This window comes from Rissa tridactyla, chromosome 9 (assembly GCF_028500815.1).
Source record: "Rissa tridactyla isolate bRisTri1 chromosome 9, bRisTri1.patW.cur.20221130, whole genome shotgun sequence".
NCBI classification, from domain to species: Eukaryota; Metazoa; Chordata; class Aves; order Charadriiformes; family Laridae; genus Rissa; species Rissa tridactyla.
The window spans coordinates 2,294,224-2,313,174 of NC_071474.1; the positions used below are offsets into that span (position 1 = coordinate 2,294,224).

Sequence of the window (18,951 nt, forward strand, 5' to 3'; positions counted from 1 at the left end):
TCACTGTTATTTTACTGGAATTATTGAGAGCAGAAAAGCAAAACCCAATTCATCCGGCATAAAATACCACGCAGTGTTCAACACGTGCAGGAGTGGAGTTTCTTATCAAGTTTGCAACAGAAGGTACAAGAGAAGCCGGAGGAGCAGAGGAGGTGGGGAGGTGCCCAGCCGCTCCTGCCACCCCGCCAAGGGGGAATCGCGCCGCGGGGACGACCAGAAGAGAGGGGGCCAAGGGCAGCCTGGGCTGGCCAGGGAAAAGGGGCTGGTCGCCCAGCTCCAGCGCCTGCCCCCATTTCAAAACTAATGCAAACGGCGCCTCACAGGTAGAGCTGGAGAAGGATCCTAGACAAGAGGGGCATTTTTTTATTCCATTTTTTAAAATTTAAATGGCATGGCGGGCCTCTGGGATTCAGCAAGGGGCTCCAAGCACTCCTGCACAGCTTCCTTACCAAGTTCCTGCCTAAAATATAGCAATCTTTGAATCGCTCAGCAAGCTTATAACATACGTGAACTCAACATCCCTAACGTTTCAAGTGAAAAGGGTTAATTGTTAAAAGAGGAATACCTGAGCATATTTCCTCTGCTCTGCACTACACCTCCAGGACAAATAAGGATGAGTTGTCAAGTTAAATACAAGCAGTCAAGTGACTGAATTATAATTTACTCTGTGCTCAATTTAAATTAGTGTGAGGCTATTAAAATATACAGTATAAATACGGCAATTCATCACAAGCTGTCATGGATGACTTCATCTATTTGCTGGAGTGGCATACGTTCCACTAAAGGGAACGAGAGCAAAATCACAGGTCAAATTAAGCTGCTATTCTGTTTTAATTCACTTATTTAATCCGTGGCGACATAATTGTCTTTTACAGTATGTACAACTCAAAGGAAATTTGGGAGTATTATAGTCAGTATACAAATGATTAATCAAATGGTCCATTTAAATGCTAGCTTAAGAGCAGCAGAAACTAAAAGCAGCTGAAGAATGGCAATCAGCCAGCGCACGCTCAAATTTTTCATTCGGATTTTTCCCTCTAATTAGAAAAAAGTTACCTTTGAAAAAAAAATCTATTAAACCCTCCGCATGCTGTAAAGGTTACATAAAATATGCAATGACGTAGCTTTGGTCTATAACATAGGTATTAGCATTGGTTTGTTTTCCTGTTCAATATATTTGCAAGATTACGGACTAGCTGAAAGCATTTTAATCAACAGGTTTTCGGAATGTTATCTTGTCCTATCAAATCTGTATATTATCAGGAAAAAAAAGCCCCCAAAACCGCAGAACTCCGCTTTCAGGGATCCACCCAGTGATGTTCCTATTAGTGTGGTAATCCGCTGTCAAAACACTTGATCCGCATGACGATCCTGTCAAAACGCCAGCATTACCGTCCGCTTTTTATTGCTGGCTATGCTGAGCCATAGGCGTGTTAAGTAATTTTCTTAATAGCGCAAGCCGGCACGATCACGATCATTCCAAGTTTCCTGACCTCCAGCTTGTGAGCGCATTATTTTGAACTACGATAACACACACGTGTTGATGTAATATTTCTTCTGAAATCACACTAAAAAAACCAACCAACCGTAATGGAGAGTGACAGGACCACCACGAGTAGCATCTACAAGAGAACGCGGTTTCCCAAATCTTCAGGATGCTAATTTTCCACAAGGACTAACCGAACCCGCGGACTCTAAGAGAAACAAGGAGGTGAAGTTCCTGGGGGGAAAAGGCTTCTTGCCACAGGGAGGTGATTTCAATTAACCTTGCAAAGGGTGAACTCATTTCCCCTCCTGCCTGTGGGATTTTTCTCTTGCTCCACCTCCTCTCCAGGCAGGTTCCGAGGGCACCCCCGGCCCCACGGCAGCCGTGCCAGCGCCGCGCACAACCGGCGCAGGAGACGCTCTCTGTAGAGCTTGAAAAAGATCATTTGAGGAAGTAGCGTAGTAGGTACCAGGGAAAAACAGCATCCTTACACAACCCCAGCATTTAAGGGAAGAGCTTGTTCACTTTCACATTGAAAGCTGTAATTAGTAATATTTTTTTAATATTTAACTTCCTGTACTTTTGTGCCTGTTACAACTCAGAGAATTCCTGTCTAACTGCTCATGACAGCTTTAGGAATGACAGATACCACTTGAAAAGACTTTTTCAAAATGACTTATTTCAAAAACTTTTTCAAGTGATGTTTGTATTACACGTAATTAGTTATTTGGATGTTATTTCAATTTCCATGTTTTCCACATAGAGAGAATCATTGCCAATCCAGCAGTAAGCATTTGCTTTTCTTCAATTCCTTGGAAAGTCAGAAGATTTTCCCCTAGTGGGGTGAAGGGATTTATGTGATCCCCAGGAAAGCTGAAACACGGGCAGAATCTCCTTTCAGTAAATTGTATCTACTGGAACCACAAGACAATCTGAGCCCAAATCTGAAAGGTTCCCATATATGAAAATATTGCCTGGTAATTATAAATGCTTCATTTGAAGCCTCAGTGTAATCTTACATCTTTAAATTCCATTTAACAGCAATTCTGCTTGCAGCAACCAGCTCCCATCACTCCTCGTGCCCTCCTCTCCCACCCTCACATTCTTTCAGTTTAACTCAACTTCACCAGTATTTAATGATTAAAGACAAAAAAAGAAAGGAGACAAAAAGTCCATTTTAGAGTTTTCTAAGTAATTATTCCATAAATCACATATTTAAAATATAACATTTTTTTAGATTGCAAACTATTAATTGAAATTGTATGAATGCAATAATTAATGTTTTGCAAAAGTCTCTACTGCTTTGAGTTTTAACAAAATCCCCAAATTTAAAAAAAAAGTTTGCTATACTAAAAAGAGGCGTATTTCAAAATTTTTGTATAGATTAACTGTATTAATAATTTAATTTAAAATTTAATTTAACAAATTACGTATGAGAGTTGGCTTACTGTTGTCAGAGTTGCACTATTAGTTTGCCACAGTCTTAACCGAAGTTCAGATAAGACTGGCACTGACCTGAGCACACTGCAGGACACAGCTTCACTGCAAAGAACGCTAACAAGGGAAAAAAGAAAAGCCAAATCCCTTGGATAAAAAAAAAAACCAAACCAAAAACCAATCAGGGGGAAAGGGACATTAAAATAAACAAACCTGGTAAAACCACAAGATCTCCTAGGAAAACAGAATATTATCCCAAAGTAAACAGGAAAATTCTCTTTATTTAAAAATGAGGTTGCAGAGGCCACTCAAGAATTTGCCCTTGGGGACAGCCTGGCATTGGCAGAGAAAGGCACAGACGGACACCCTGCGCCCTTTCCGCCCCTGCTCCTGCGACGCCGGGGTCCAGGACGGGGAAGCGGCATCTCTGCCAGTCACTGGAGAGGCACAAACCACAACGGCACTGGGACACGTCCCTGTAACCCCCCGGGAAGACGTGGTGGCACCTACACACGGTGCCAAGCAATTCCCAGGGGGCGAAACCTGGATTCTGGGAACTCGGTGCTCATTTGGAATTACTAGATTTATGGACTGTGGTTTTTCCTGCATAAACACTGTGGACTTTAACGCTACAAAACAAATTGAGATCTAACAATCAGAGGGAGGGGAAGGAAACCAAGGTCAAGAAAGAACAGGGAGAAAGAAAGAGAGAAAGAAAATTACTGTAATATCTTACCTTTACTGCTAGTATTTTTCCACTAGGGACATGATATGCCCTGCATGAGGGAAAAAATTAAATAACTTGAGATCACATAAAATTACCTCTATACATATGTGCAACATGTATACACTAATTTCACAGAAAAATGACTTGGAGCTAATACGTTCTACGTTAAACCAATTTTATATAGCATTTTTAAAGAGACTGATGAAAACCATCGATCAAAAGAATATACTTACAATGAAACCATTTAGCAGGTTTTAACATCTGCATGTTTTGTATAAAACCTACACACTGAAGACTCCCGTACAGTGTATGATATGAATTTATCCGCTTTCACATTTTCTTTTAACGCAATACAATTACAGCATATTTATTGTTCACAATCTTCATGTAAAACAAGGTTTATCACACAAGTTCACCCACTCTAAGGGTATTTTCAGTGGTAAGGCAGCGAGATACACAGCTATATCAATTAAAGTAAAGTAAACCAGGTAACGCTAATTCTTTACCGTAACCTAAGGACCCCCAGAAAATGTTAGTGGAATGAACTTTCTGCATTTGTATTTAATATTAGGGTGTGTGCGTGCATATAATGTTAGAAAGCATTATTGTTAATGCTCACGTGTACCCAAAATAATTTTCCACAGTATTTCAAGAGCAGTTTGTCTTAATTTCTGAAGACAAATATTTACAATTGGCTATTTAACAATGGCTCGTGTATGCCTAACCACGACCTCGTAAGAAAATAAAAAGGTAGGTGAAAAAAAGTGTCTACTAAAAATCCAATGTAATTTTGCATAAAAACAAAACCATTAAAGGTTTTCCTCTTCACTAGTTTTATTGTCTCATACTGATTTATGATACTATGCACAGTAATGTCGTATATGTGGCACTAACTTTAAAGAATTATAATATTTTACCACTATATACCTCTAGCAATTATTACTGAAGAAGAAAGGCTTTAATAGGGCTTTTTTTTTGCACGCAAAATCATACATAGTACAAGGCGAGACCGTTGTTTAATCTTATTTATAACTGAGTGCTTCTATAATTTCTGCTAATAGCTTGGAAGTTTCTAAAAACTTCACCTTAATTTAATAACTCATGGAAAAACATTTACGTAACCGAGTGGCATGAGCTTTTAGGATGAAACACGGTTTAAAAAGGCACACTAAAAATCAGTGTTACTTAATATCAGGACAACACGCAAAAAGCCAAACCATCAGCCGAAGCTGTGGCAGACCGGTGGCTGAACGCACAATCAATGAATCCAAGGGAGGAAACGAGCTCTGCTGTAACTATGGATGAATCAACAGTGGCAAAACATTATGGACTTAAGATGAGCAGAAATGATAAGAAAATGAACAGGTTGAGATAGCATGCTTAACGTCTGTTAGCTTAATATGTACTGTGCCGGACAGTTTGGCAACTTAATTAGCTTGTCAAGAAAGCTGATCTTTTTTCCATAAGAGAGATCTCCTGTTTCCAAGTGAATTAAAAGGGAAGACTTGATTATTTAATTATGATGCACGCTAATTCATCCGTGGAAGTTTGGGTTAAATTTCCAGCAGAGGGCAGATACCTGGTTTGGTTTACAGAGCACTGACAGTACCAATTTAACATTTAATTATCGCTGAGAACTGGATCACAAAGGAGATACCATGCCCATGGGTAGAGCGTGTCCAGTGGCTCTGCAAATGCCGTGCTACCGGGGAGGAACGGAATTTGTTTACTCCAGGCTGATCCGGCATCTCCATTGTCCTGACCTTCCCCAACACAATAACTGTAAAGTGATTAATGAAGTTTGAATAGGAGCTTTGGTTACACCAAAAGACAACCGTACACCTCCGTAGTGCTTTAATTAACAGCTAACACTTCAAATTAGTCTGTAGTTGCTACAGTAATTACCCGTTCCAATGAGTGTGTAGGGAAAACGTTTTTGTTAGATATTATGTAGAACTGTAAGTTGGAATTGATCATTTTGGTTACAGTCAGCACAGCTAAAGCCTGAAGATTTAGTACCTTTATGTAGCTTCAGAAGGATGCACTAAAAAAACCCCACAGAGTAACGTGCACAGCATGAAGAAAAAACACACTTTTTGTGCGTACTGCACCCCTCAGTAAGTCTACGGGTGTCTACAAGGAGATTAAACTAATATTCACACTCTGTGAGTAATGTGAAGTCTCATCTCAAGGTCAACTCTCACAGATTTCAGTGTCACCTCCAAAAGTAAGTAAACATCATCGTAGAACCAGATCATTAAGTGAGGCAAAGTAGCAAAAATGCAAAAGGTTCCTCAGCAACGCGCCACATTTCAGTGAACACACACTTAAAAATCTTCCAGGATGGTTGGCAAATGATGTCGCCTAATAAACAGCTACAACAACAACAACAACAACTCTTCTTGCTAGGAAACCGCACTGAGCGGTGCCTAACAGTAAAGACAAGTGGATGTTAAAGACGAGTGAAAACAGTTGCTAAATAGCTGCTGAAGTACTTAATGACAAATGTAAAGAGCAGAAATTAAATGCATTGAAACGCAAAATATTCAAGGAAAACGCTGCTTTGACGTTTTTCAAAATTTCATTCCTTGCAGAAACCAGCTCTGGGAAAACAAGTTCATTTTTTCTGCTCTTTTTTGCGGGGTTTGGTTTTGGTTTGATTTTTGACCCGTTGCAAAAGCTCTAACGCATAATTGAGAAGAGGCGGCTGTAAATCATTTACTGTTAGGGAGAAATCGAAGAGACACAGAGAGCCAACCACTGCAATGAGAAGTTTAAAAAGTCATGTTGAACACTTGACGCCAGCATCAACTGTTAAAAACATAAAAGCTATTATTTAAGTTCTGTTGCAGTCTGCCAACTGCAGGAAGCTGGTTCCGATGTGCATTCCCCCTTCCCTCTCGGCCTCTTAGTTAAACTGGGAATTTATAGGACAAATGCCATGGCACGGACTGCTCTTCTTACTCTCTGGAAAGGAAATTCCTAACACATATCGGGACAAATTAAGAATATATTCTTATGCAGGGCCTGATCTAGATCCCACCCAGGTTAGTTGGAGAACTGCATCTACCACAAGCTTGATGTATTATTATTATTATTATTTTATGGGCAAACTAATGGAAATGCTATAACATTAATAACAACTTTTTCCACTACTAAAAATACTTTTTAGGTACATATTGAAAAATACTGAAACAGTATTTATTAGAACAGTAGAAAAAATAAACACAACAGCAATCGGATATTTCATTTGGTGCCCAATTTCTGCACATAAAGAAACTGTAATTCTAGCACGCGGCACCCAACTAATTTTTAATTTTATTTTAAAATAGACAGTTGTTAGCTATAGTAGCCACAGCATTTCATGTCTGAGGAAAATGATTAAAGTTATTAAAAAAAAACAGCGCGGAGTTCAGAAATCCATTTTGGGACACCAATCTTACAAGATGATGCGTTCTTTTCAAATTCACCAAAGCCTGACCGAACATAGTTGCTGTGTGTCTGCGAGAAGACAAGATAGTACAAAAAGTTGTAGAGATCTTAAGCTTATCTCCGCTGACATCTTCAAAGTGAAGAGTAAAGGCCAGTGGTTGAAAATTGTATCTTAGTCTCAGAATACATATGGGATACAAGAAAATTCTTCATGCAAGCAAACTGTTCTTTCTTGATGCTCAAAAGTATATTTTAGTTCCTATGTCCAACACAGATAGGGGACCAACTCTGCGCTCCACTGAGTAACCAATTTAACAATCGCCAGATGAGGAGACCGCTGATGAACAGAACGTAGAAAGAAACGCGGCCCTTAACATTAGCAGTGCCTGGTGCAGGGACCAAGCGAAGAGATTGTTGCTGAATTAGAACTAAGTTTTAATAACTCAGACTGATAAATGAAAAAAATTCATATAGATTTCACAAAAGGAGGAAGAAATCTTCAGGGAGGATGGAGAAAAGGAAGTATTAACTTTCAGATCTCCTCAGAAAAAAAATATATTCCAGCTACAAAGGCAGCATGGTACAAAACGCTGGATGAGCTCCAAGAAAAGGGAAAAAACAGAGCAAGAAAGCTGGAAGCTGGATAGGGAGAAGGTGAGTTTTAGAGGGCCTTTTCCCCCCGCCCCGGCACACTGAGCTAACGCGAGATGGGGGATGCAGCTGCCATCTCCTTTTGGGAAGTTCTCCCAGGGAACACGCACAGCACGTGATGCGGAAAGGTTGGCTTAAAGCTGCCCCGTGTTGTATAAGAAAAGGACAGGCAGACTTCAACCACCGCGTATTTTGAAACATTCCCACTGGGGAAAACAAATTTAAATCTCTTCCTTCACATTCCCACTGGAGTTCGTTACTCTGAGCCCCCTACATCCATTACAATGAACAGCTTCTAAGCAAGACTGGCACAGTTGTGTCAAATATTTTATTAACCTTGACTATTAACCATATCCCTAGACATTTAAAGCCCTGAAGGGAGCCAAGCGCTTTAGCATAACTTTGCCTCCTCTCCTCAGAAAATCGAGAGTGCCCCTCAGGGAGCGCCGCAAAGGCAGCTTGCCCAGCTCCGTGGCAAAAGCTGGGTTATTCCGGGGAATAAGAAAGACGGAGTGAGCAAGCGCGCACTCTGCTTGAACAAAGCCCTCCAGCTAAGCCGGAAAAAACTTCTGATGGACTACCGAGTACGGCGTGTGCATCCCCTTGTGTTCCAGAAAATAAAAATCAATATCATGGAAAACTAGAATAGGGCTTTGGGGGAACTGCCAACTCCTCGGCATCTCCCCCCCCCACATACAAGATGTGTTTCTACAGGAAAGCAAATTAAAAAACGAAAGTGTCAGAAGCAGCTGGCTGCTGTTTTAAAAAGAAAAGGAAGAAAAAGGTAACTGAATTTCACCTTGCCTGCTTTGTTCTTCCTGAGGTCTACTGCAATGAAAACGAGAGGAGAAATGTAGATATTTTTGCTCAATCCTCTTTATGGAATAAACCATATCCCATCCTAATATTTAATGCTAAAAAATTCAGACACTGAATATAGTGAGTTTCTACTCACTTAGTTCAACAGTAAAACAAACAAAACCAACCAAGCAGAACATGCACAAGCTTCTTAATAAATAGCTTAAGAGTAAAAAAAAAAAATTTCTGCCTCTTTCAACTTGCTAAGTCTCACAATTTTATATTCTCCCTGTGAGAAATTTTACCTAAGAGCACCATGGGGAGCTGCATTACTTGCTGTCATTGTGGTATAATTTCTTCCAGGGCAAACAAAGAATTAACTTCAGGTTTCAACATTCAGGCACTCAAGAGAAACAGCAATTTTCAATTTGTTTCCTCATTTTTAGTTGTAAAGCATTTGCCCGCATACAAGTGACTTAAGGACGGTCACGTCAGAAGCATGGACTTCGCATGCAAAGATCCCTGAGCTTTCTCAAACGGCTTTTCCAAACACCTACAATAACTTGCGCTACAAACTAAGTTTACTAGTACCTGAAAACTCAAAATAAATGCAGCCTCTTCCTAGAAGCAAAACTTCATTAAAATTATTATACCATGCTCCTTCACACTGATGCAAAAAGCGCTGCAGAAGCCTGCAGCCGCCTACCACGCAGAAGATCCTGCTTCCCATCTGTTCACTCTGGTCACCAGGATATATTTTTCTAGTTTTGCCCCCAATTGCCGTAGAAACAATTTCTAATCAATAAGATATTCCTTGGCAAGACCAAATGATTCAAGGGAAAGCCATGACCTGTCTGCTATGCCAATGAGTCAGCCCCTTCCCTTCCTAGAAATATAACTAGCATCAGCAAATATGACAAAATGATATACTGACAGTAGCGTTCCATTAGCGACGTGACTGCAGGACGCAGGGATGCAATGCTCCCCTCTGCTCCAGGTACCACAGAAGCTTACGGCTAGTGCCACCAGCTCGGATCTGCTGTAGCTTTACTGGCTCACACAAGGTCTTGGTGCATTCTGCTAAACCTTAGACAAAAGGGTGGCTGAAAGGGGCCTCTGCAGACCATCTAATCCAACCTCCCTCTTGAAGTGGGACTGTAGCAGCGGAGGAGTTCAGCCATGGCTTTGCCCAGCTCTCGACTAAAAGCCCCAAGGATGGAGATGCCCCTGCCACTCCCATGCCCTGTTAGAGCGCTGCACCATCTTACTCGCAAAGAGGTTTCCCCTAATGTCCAATACGAACTTCCCAAAGTGGCACCATGGGGCCACAAAGTAAAAATGAAATGAAAGATTTCAGGTTCTCTCTCCCCGATACATTTCCTTCTGCTTCATACCTTGGTATGTATTCATTACACACATTTGTTAAAGACATCAAGACATCCCTTCACTCCACAAGAATCACAAATACTGTCCCGTTTCCCATACGTGTACCTGTAGCACTGCACTGATAACTGGAGGAGGTGCTCCAGACATCCTCCTCACTCGACGCACACAATAACGCACACGAAAGGTCTGTGGGGCCGAGACAGAGCGTTTTCTAACAGAAATGAACATACGCGTGGAAACCCTAGGCTTCTTATTTGAGTTAAAAAGTTAACACGAAAAGCTACGGTTGTAGCGAGCAGCACCTTCAGATGTAAGGGCACCAAAAGAAGTCAAACTGAACATTTTCCTGCTCTATGAGAAATAACCTAGAGCAAAATGGCTGTGTCAGTGTCGCGCAAGATGAATACAATTCTCTAAGTGTTATGCATTGCAGAACCACATGCCAGTCACCAGCTGCAAACTATATGCAGCAAATCACCCACAGATTTGGTTTACTGTTAATTTTTTCTTTTTTTTTTTCCCCCCTCTTTTTTCCTAGTACTGCCACTGTCTGGCGCGCTCCTGGAGAGACTCTGGCAGTCTAATGATAGAATTGTCACGTACTCAGATGGCCATCTAAAGAAACAGATTCAAATTGTTTCTAGGAAATAAACACTTTGACAGTTGTTGCCTTCTGCAATAGACAAACACATTAGCCTGACTCTCTGGCTGTTAAAACAGGAAATCCAAAGTGCACAGCAGTTGTAAAAAGGAGCTTTTATGGGGACTGTGCTAGTTCAAACAGCAATCTCCACCAACCTCCCCTCTATCTAAAATCCCATTACACATGCTTGAGTACTGATTGCAAAATGATTTGTTGTTAAACTACAAAACAAACAAAAAATACTTGTATCTAAATTTTAAACTTTTCAAAAGAGCAAAATTGGCACTAGAAGCTGCATAAAGAAAATGACGAGTCGCAAAATGTCTCACTTAACCCATCTCTATGGGAAAGAGGCGGTTTTGGCATCCAAGCCTAAGCACGGCAGAATGAATCCCTCACCTCTTTTATGCTGTAACCTACTACTATTTCCATCTGTTACCACTTACATCAGTCTTCCTTCTCCACTACAGCCAAACATTCAGGGTCATCCTTTGAAAACTGGATTACAAGTCTTTCTCCTCAGACCCATCCCGTTGCAATTCAGTGCCCGTTCCTTAGAGAGAACCTGTACAGACAGAAAGGACTAAAGACGGAGACGGCTTAGCCGTGACACCGCTTGAGGAGACCGTGGTGCCACCACCACCAGTACTAGGTCACGCACGACCACAGGACCAGCCCAGATCAGATGCAGACACAGTAACATATTTCAGCTGCTGGCTTTAAACTGGCTCAAAGGACAAAAGACAGCAGAGCAGTCATAAGCTTAGACTGACACGGACAGGCGTTATCTGACACAGCGTAAAGCCTGCCAGTACAAAGGGAACCCATCACAATTTTTGGAAGAAATGTGAAGCAACAGAGTGAGCCCAAAAGCACGTCACATCCTCCGGTGATGGCAGTTTAGATGCTTACATCTCTCCATAAGGAGAACTAAAGCTGGATTTTCTGCGTTATCAAACCATTTGTTCACAAGAGAGATGTTCAGGACACTCACAGCGTAACAACCATTCAGGAAAACCAGAGCTGTTCAGAAATTCAGTAGTAGAAAAGAGAACTGTGCCAAGAAGCAGAAGTTCTCTAGGTATTCACTGCTGCAATACCTGGAAGAGTTTTCTCCTAATCACGGTTCAGTTTCAAGTAGAAAGCTTGCCCTTCCCCAGGAGCAGGATGAGAGCATAAACCCCGTGAGGTTAGTCATACTGCTCCATCACTACTGGATTGCACTGAGATATCACCGTGACGAGCAACATGCTAGAAACAATTAATTTTTGCATTGCTCCTCTTGTACCGCTCCTTGCCATCATCATTCAAACAGCTGTGGTGATGGACGGGAAAGGCGGCTATACGCTGGAGCTGGGTATGGCTGGCTAATCCTTACGATGATCAGCGGATATCTCAGCAGCTAATTTTTACCATTTTGAATAAGCATTTTCAAAGAATCCAGGGTGAAAAGAACTGGAAAAAAAATCAACATCAACCTCGCTGGTGTTGTGACACCCACTGTTCTTCAGAGAGACATCAAACAGAGATTAAGGAGAGAGGCTGAAACACAACACTGGCAGCATAATGGCAAAAAAAAAGATTCCTATGTAAATACATGTTCATCTGTCCCTTATCATCTCACATACAACTCTACGAGCAAAAGCCTTATTTAAAAAAGTATTCTGCGTTAGGGAAGAGTCAGTGCCTATAAGCTTGGCATGGCTTGGCTGTGGCAAATCCCACCAATTCTCTACTACGCGGAGTGTTATTTGTAACCAGGAAACAGATGATATTGCCCACGTCGGGGCGAGCTGCGTTTCGCTCCCATACCACCTCACTCCTTGGTAAGAACAAACTCCAATGTTCAGGATTACTGTTTGCTTAATCTCCCAAGCCATGGGCATACAATACGAACAAAACAACTTTAATTTAAGAATCATCCAGTTTCTAATTAAACAGCCATAGGCAGCTGGCTGGATACATTTTAATCAGTTTCAATAACCTATTGATTGTATACTGAAGCTTAAAAATTAAAAGTAAAAAGATGACCGGGGAATTGTCCCATCTCAGAACAACAGCAGAACCCTCTGTAAATAACTCCTCTTTTAACCATCAGCTAAATGAACACTTCAATACTGCAGTACAAAGTCTTCTGCAAAATTACTTTAACTAACAAGCAGAAATTTATCAGCTTCAGCCAAAATCAATGCTGAAATCAATTTGAACACTGGTTGTGTCTAAAGGGGCTCATTGGCAATTTAGGGAAATTACACCATGTAAATGCCTGTGCTTTAATTGAACAGTTTCATCAACTAGGCTGTGATTGCTGTCCGTTCATTTATTTACTTTCACTGCAGCTACCATTCTGCAAAGGAATGGTTTTTGTCAGACTTGAAGGAGGTACTTTGTCTTCATTTTATGCACTTTTGTGCATAACAGATTTTATGACGCAGGCAAGCGATAGCCGGGGTCAAAAGAAACAAGTGAACAACAATCACTGGTCAGTCTTGTTTAAGCTGCAATGATAATATGCAGAAATTTGGTGGGGTATTTCTAACTTAGTCCAGCTATTATTGTTCCAATGCTTTCAGGGTGACTAAAAATAAAACAAAACAAGAGAAACAGAAAACGAAAGTAGTCAAGGAAAGGAAAGAAAGGAAAATGCCTTCACAATTGCAACACAAGAATGCAGGGAGATGTGATTTTCAGACTTCACATGGTCCCAGATTTGTTTTAACGCCAAAGAAAACACTGAACCCGCCTGTACTTCCTTTTTTTTAACTTGGCCAGGCTGGGCCAAGTAACACGTATAAAACATTGTGAGAACCACCAGTGAAGCCGCCCGGGGCAGCTGGCAGCGCTGGGATCCCGCAGAGATGGGCTCCGTTCCTGCTTCTGTCGCTGCTTTGCTACACCTTGGGAAAATCACTTCCCTCTCTGTCTCCGTTTACCCTCCGCCGTGTGCAGAGGAGGACACCAGCCGCCTTTGCAAAAGGGACAAAATAATCTGTGAATGAAAGGATTTTAAAGAGGGGCAAATTGATGTTATTGTATTGCACGTTCATACAGAAAACCAGAAAGGAATGAGCAGAGGAGATCAACGGCTCTGCTTAGATTTAGACTGGCTTCCCGCAACACTTGAGGTACATGACAGTTACCGCTTTTAAAGAACCAACTGGGACTACAGAGACCGTCTGGAGGGAGCTCCTTCATGACAGCACCGGTGCTCTGCAGTAGAAGCCGTGGGACAAGCCAGAAGGAGCAAACCTTGCTGAGCCAAAGCTCCTCAAGGCAACAGCAACCTCTGGCCACCACCATTCCAGCAAACGGAGCTAAATCACCTCCACCTCCCCTTCCCTCAAACACAGCTGAACCCCCGTCAGCTTCCTCGCTCCACGGCTGACACCACTTTTCCCTGCTAATGGCAGAGGATCTGTAAGGCACTCACAAGGCACAGTTTGCAGGCTGTCTTGCAAGAATAGCAACTTTCCAGCTGTCTTGCCACGCGCTATGTTTAATGTGCTAATGGGGCACCCCAAGGTTGGTTGAGATAGAGAATAAAGAAACGGGCATATGCTGGAACGTACAACTTCAACCAAACAGCAAAATTGCTCAAGTAAATTGCTCAAACAAATTAAGCTTCCCCATTTATCCCTATTTTCCCTAGCTATACAATTCTTCTGGGCGGTACATCATCAACAGCTTCTTCTCTCCCAATTACTCAACTTAAAGTGAAGCCGTCTGGTTTAACAGCATTTTGCAGAGATGACTACTGCTTCTCCCTCTTCTTCCCTCTCCCCCCAATACTAGGTAACTTCACAAATTAATTACGGCATCATCGAGACTTTATGTTTATTTCAGTAGGTAGTGTTATAGCTTGCTGCTGCTCAAGACTCCTCTAACAGAATCCAAAGATTTACAAACCATACAAAACACACATTGTAAAAAAAACTCCCAGGCACGCAGAAGACTACACCGTCCCCTAAACAGCGTTCCTTGAACATCTTGCTTCTCATTAGCTACAACTGCAAAGCAAAAAAACTAGAAAACATGAAATAAGAAAAATATTATTTTTGCTTGTATGTAAGTGAAGGAAATACTGATAATTTAGATGTGCCACATGAGAGAGACTTCACAGAGTAATTACTTGCCAGAGATAAATACCTCTACTTTGTAATATTTAGGTTTAAAATATATACGACTAAGGATTTTAGGTCTAAACAATTTAATGTAGCTACTCCTGAGACTGGCTGGCCGAGCGTATACATCCCATTACAAACCAAAACGTTAACCCTCTTTCACTGAAGTAAAAAGGAGCATTCTTATCAAAACAGTCTCTCCAAGCTCTGCAGCTGACATTGGAGCTACAAGATGCAGTACAGAGGCACATACTTTAAATGTCTTTTGCACCTACTAGTGAATGATTTTTTTCCAAAAAACCCCCAACAATTTAAGTCAATACCTCAGAGGTACCGCTACACAGATGTTTTCTTGTGCTGTGAAGCAGCCCAAATTGTACATTCTCCATCCTACCAGCTTCTATAAAATAGTTCATAAAAAATTAGAAAGTCTGTTGCAGAGCTGGAAGGCCACACATCTCCTGGGGTAACGGTCTTAGTGCCCTCTTGTCAGGAAAGGTGCAAATCTCCATGAAATAACGGCAGCTGAGAGTTTCCAAAAATTCATAGTATCGGACTTAAAATACTCCACGGAAAGTGGAAATCCCACTTAAGGAGGTAAAATACCTACAACAAGCGGCAAAGAGAAGAGAAAAGCACCAGGGTATTTCCAGTGTTTGTTACAGCAGATTTCACCACTTCCTTGATAACCTTTACTCGAGACAGGGTCCGTGCTGCCCACTACGCACCAGCGGACCACGTCTCGCTTTCTGATTGTTTGTACATTCAAAGATACTTTTTGAATAAACAGTTTGGGATTATTTATATGTTCTCACATGTTTTTGTAAATACAAGCAATCAGAAAGCCAGAATAATTAAGTGGCTTTGCGGTATTAACTCTATAATTGTTATCATTTCTTAATTAAGAAAATAGTGTATCAAAAGGTAGGGGAAAATAGGATGTCAAACACCTATAAAATTCCTTCTTTCTAGAACAGGAAAACATTTAGATTCAGCAAGTTCTCACTAGAAATATTGCTATAAAGTATTGATTTTTTACCAGACTCAATTGACTGAAAAGTTGTTTGTATAGCAATATTGGCCAAACCAATATACTGGAACAATTTTGCTACACACAGTAATCAAGTGTATTTCTAAAGTATAATTATACTGTCATAAAAATAAAGCTAAGATACCTCTTCTCCAAGCAATAAAACAGCTGCAGCTGTAAAGAACCCAAATAAATGAAATACATTTTCTAACTAAACATAGCGTCTTCCAAAGAGAACAAAACCACCTCCCCTCTCCCCCCTTAAGCCAAGGTTAGCATGAAAAGTGATCAATACTTCAATCTCAATAAACTATTTCAATAGTAGTTAATTCACGTGGAAAGAGAGGCTGAAAATTTTTGCTCAGCGACCTGCGACACGCTATCTTGTTTGCTGAATGCTGATAATATATCATTGCCATAATGGATATGACTTAGTATAAAGAGCTAGAAAGAAAAAAAAAAAAAAAAAAAAAGAAGATACTACATAGACACGCTCGTTCTTTACGTTCAGATCAATACTACACACAGCCTCTTCTGAAACAAACCGACAGCACGGAATGCTGGAAGAGGAAAACAGCCAAACGTTTGCAATTAATTTTATTTGACAAATGGTCATTGATTTACTGGAATAAAATATATGTGGGCTGCTATCTATGACTAGTGCAATCCAGCTACCTGTAAGTATTCCATTTTGCAATTTCTTATTGGCTTGTGTAGCACAGACGCTTCTTTGGCGAGGAAGAACAGGCTCCCTTTTAGGAAGGGGGGATTGTTCCAAGGTAGGAAGGTCTGTCTGTGCTTTGTCCAAAGCACATCACCACGGCACGGTAACCGCCAACTCCCTGCAACAACGGCAACCAGCAGCTCTGCAGGGATGAAAGAGCAAATCGGTCCAACTCTTCAGTCCAATGCACCAAAAACCAAATTCGGAACATCTAAGAGGAATGCATAGCTTAGAATCCAGTTTTGTGAGAAAACCGTATTTCATATTTATATCCTGCTATTATTTGTGTTGCAAAGAAAGTCAAACTTCAGGACTGCGTAAAACATCCACACGTAAAAACGGTGCACGTTCCCTGGGGCAGCGCAGAGTGACCGTGCAAAATACTGCGAAGTCACTGCAACTGCTAATTTAAGCTACGAATGAAATAAGAAGGAAGAAGAAAGGCAGAAATATTTCCCTGATACAAAAGAGGGCTCATGTTTTTACAGGTAAAGTTTTTTCCTTTCCCAAAATACAGGCAAATGCAAAACTCAACCACTTAACGAAGCAGATCACAGCATCAGCCCACACAACGCAGCAAGTCAACGCAGAAGTGCCAGGAGTATTATGCGTTCCCTCCTGTGCTATCATCCCCTGCGCCTTGAGCGTTCACGTCTCTCTTCCTTCATCACCTCTCCAGACTCTTACTAAGGTAGTATTCACAAGAGAAAAATATTTTTGTAAAAGTATTAAACAGAAAGCAGACATGTAGCTATACTACCTTTCAGAAATACAAGAAGTCGTCAAAAAGTGCAAGTTTGGCTTTACATAGCCTTTTATCCGATTTCCTGTATGAACTTCATGAGACGTGAAATACATACTATGCATGTGGCAACATTATAAAAGAATGAGATAATTTTATACCCCCTTCTGCACCTAAAAGCACTGTCTGATTGTACACACTAAGCACGCCCGGCAAACGTGGAATAGAGCTGTTCCTTCTGAGTAGGGCAGACCAAGCTGACAAAGAGACATGCAGTTCAGCAGACCCCCAGCGCAAAACCATTAGCAAAGCACATGTTCACTTGCCTTGGTTGACATTCCTTAGACTTTGGCCACTATTAGACACAGGACGAAGGGGAGAGACCTGGTACGGCCATTCTTATGCTGCTCAGGATTTTGCATTGCTAGCTCCTTATTTCAGCTCCCTCTCTAAAGAAAATGACCCAGAACTGGGTAACAGTGTGGGTTCCCTCACTTTGTGGGATATTCCTTGACCCCAACTGTGCCTCAAGCGCCTTCCACAGGGATCAGAGCACGTGGCCTTCCTTTGCGATGCTTCTCCCACCTATATCGCTCCCAGAGCCTCCGTCAGTAGGGGTCAAAGGGAAGCAACCTTCTCTAAATCAGAAAACATCAGAAGAAGTCACTGACTGAGCCGTAAAGTTCAACACTCTCTCTCAAATCTTTTTTATTATAAAGTAAAAAAACAACACCGTTTCTGCAACTTCCTTGGTCTAGGAATAGCTTTTTACAAGAGAACATCAATGAGATTTCTGAACTACATTCCACCTACAAGGCCAACCTGATTTCTGAAGAGTCCATTCAAAGACCGGATTCGTTTCTGTAAGGTTTTGGAAGTCCATTTTCATTAAACCTTCTGCAAGGAGAGTCGTTTTGCAATGTTGACAGCCAATTAGAAACAAAACTAAACGCACTGTGGCTTTTAAAACATTTAAAAAAAATGTTAATATCAAAGTTAAAATGTTTAAGGTATAAACAAAATCGTAATGGGATGCTGGGTTACTGTATATGGTAAATAGCTCTCCGGAGGAAACCTTTATTACTCCCTCAGGGCTTTCTTACAAAGTATGGATTTCTTAATTCCTAGTGGAATATTTTTCATACGCCACTGCAGACTATTAAGTACCAGATATTACATTATGTAGTTTAAACTTTGCACTATGCATGAGAAAGACTTTCCTGTCGAGAAAACTCTCTCTCTGCTATTTTAATCTTTACAATATTAAAATTAATACTGGCTGCAGGGTATAAGCTGCACTACCAAAATTTGGGGGAGTTTATCATTTAATATATTCATCAGCCTGTGTGCGAGGCTGCTCGTAAGGGAGGGAAGTCACTGCAAGAGAGAAAGGGGTATTTGTTAATTGTGAATTGCTAGAGAAAGGCAGAGCAACGGTGTCATGGCATCCCCCTGGTGTCACTCTCAGTACTGGGCTAGCGGAGGGCGTGGGGAGCCCGCAAGAATAATGGCATTGCAAATACTGAAGGCAATTCATTATGCTTCAGGACATTTCAGGATCCACTTCTGATCCATTAACTTGTTACCCAGGAGGGATTCAAAGCTAAGTATTAAAAAGATAATAAAAATGCACCAGCCCTGACGGCACCCAAGAGCAGATACCTTGTAAATATGTAAACAGAATTCTTAAAAAGTTTATGTTAAGAATTTATTTTATGGTCTTTTCTGCATAGCAGTGATGGCCCACCTACACCTCGATACAAATACGAAAAGA

The 18,951-nt window shown here is 41.1% G+C and overlaps 1 protein-coding gene across 7 annotated transcripts in view; it reads right to left on the reverse strand.

Annotated features, from left to right (window-relative positions):
- MAP2K5 (mitogen-activated protein kinase kinase 5) overlaps positions 1 to 18,951 on the reverse strand; it is a 141,443-nt gene that overhangs the window by 91,603 nt on the left and 30,889 nt on the right. For all 7 annotated transcript variants that reach the window (XM_054213674.1, XM_054213670.1, XM_054213672.1 and 4 more), the window contains one exon: positions 3,660 to 3,699. In XM_054213674.1, the coding sequence (XP_054069649.1) occupies positions 3,660 to 3,699 (40 nt within the window). The remainder of the gene's footprint in view (positions 1 to 3,659; positions 3,700 to 18,951) is intronic.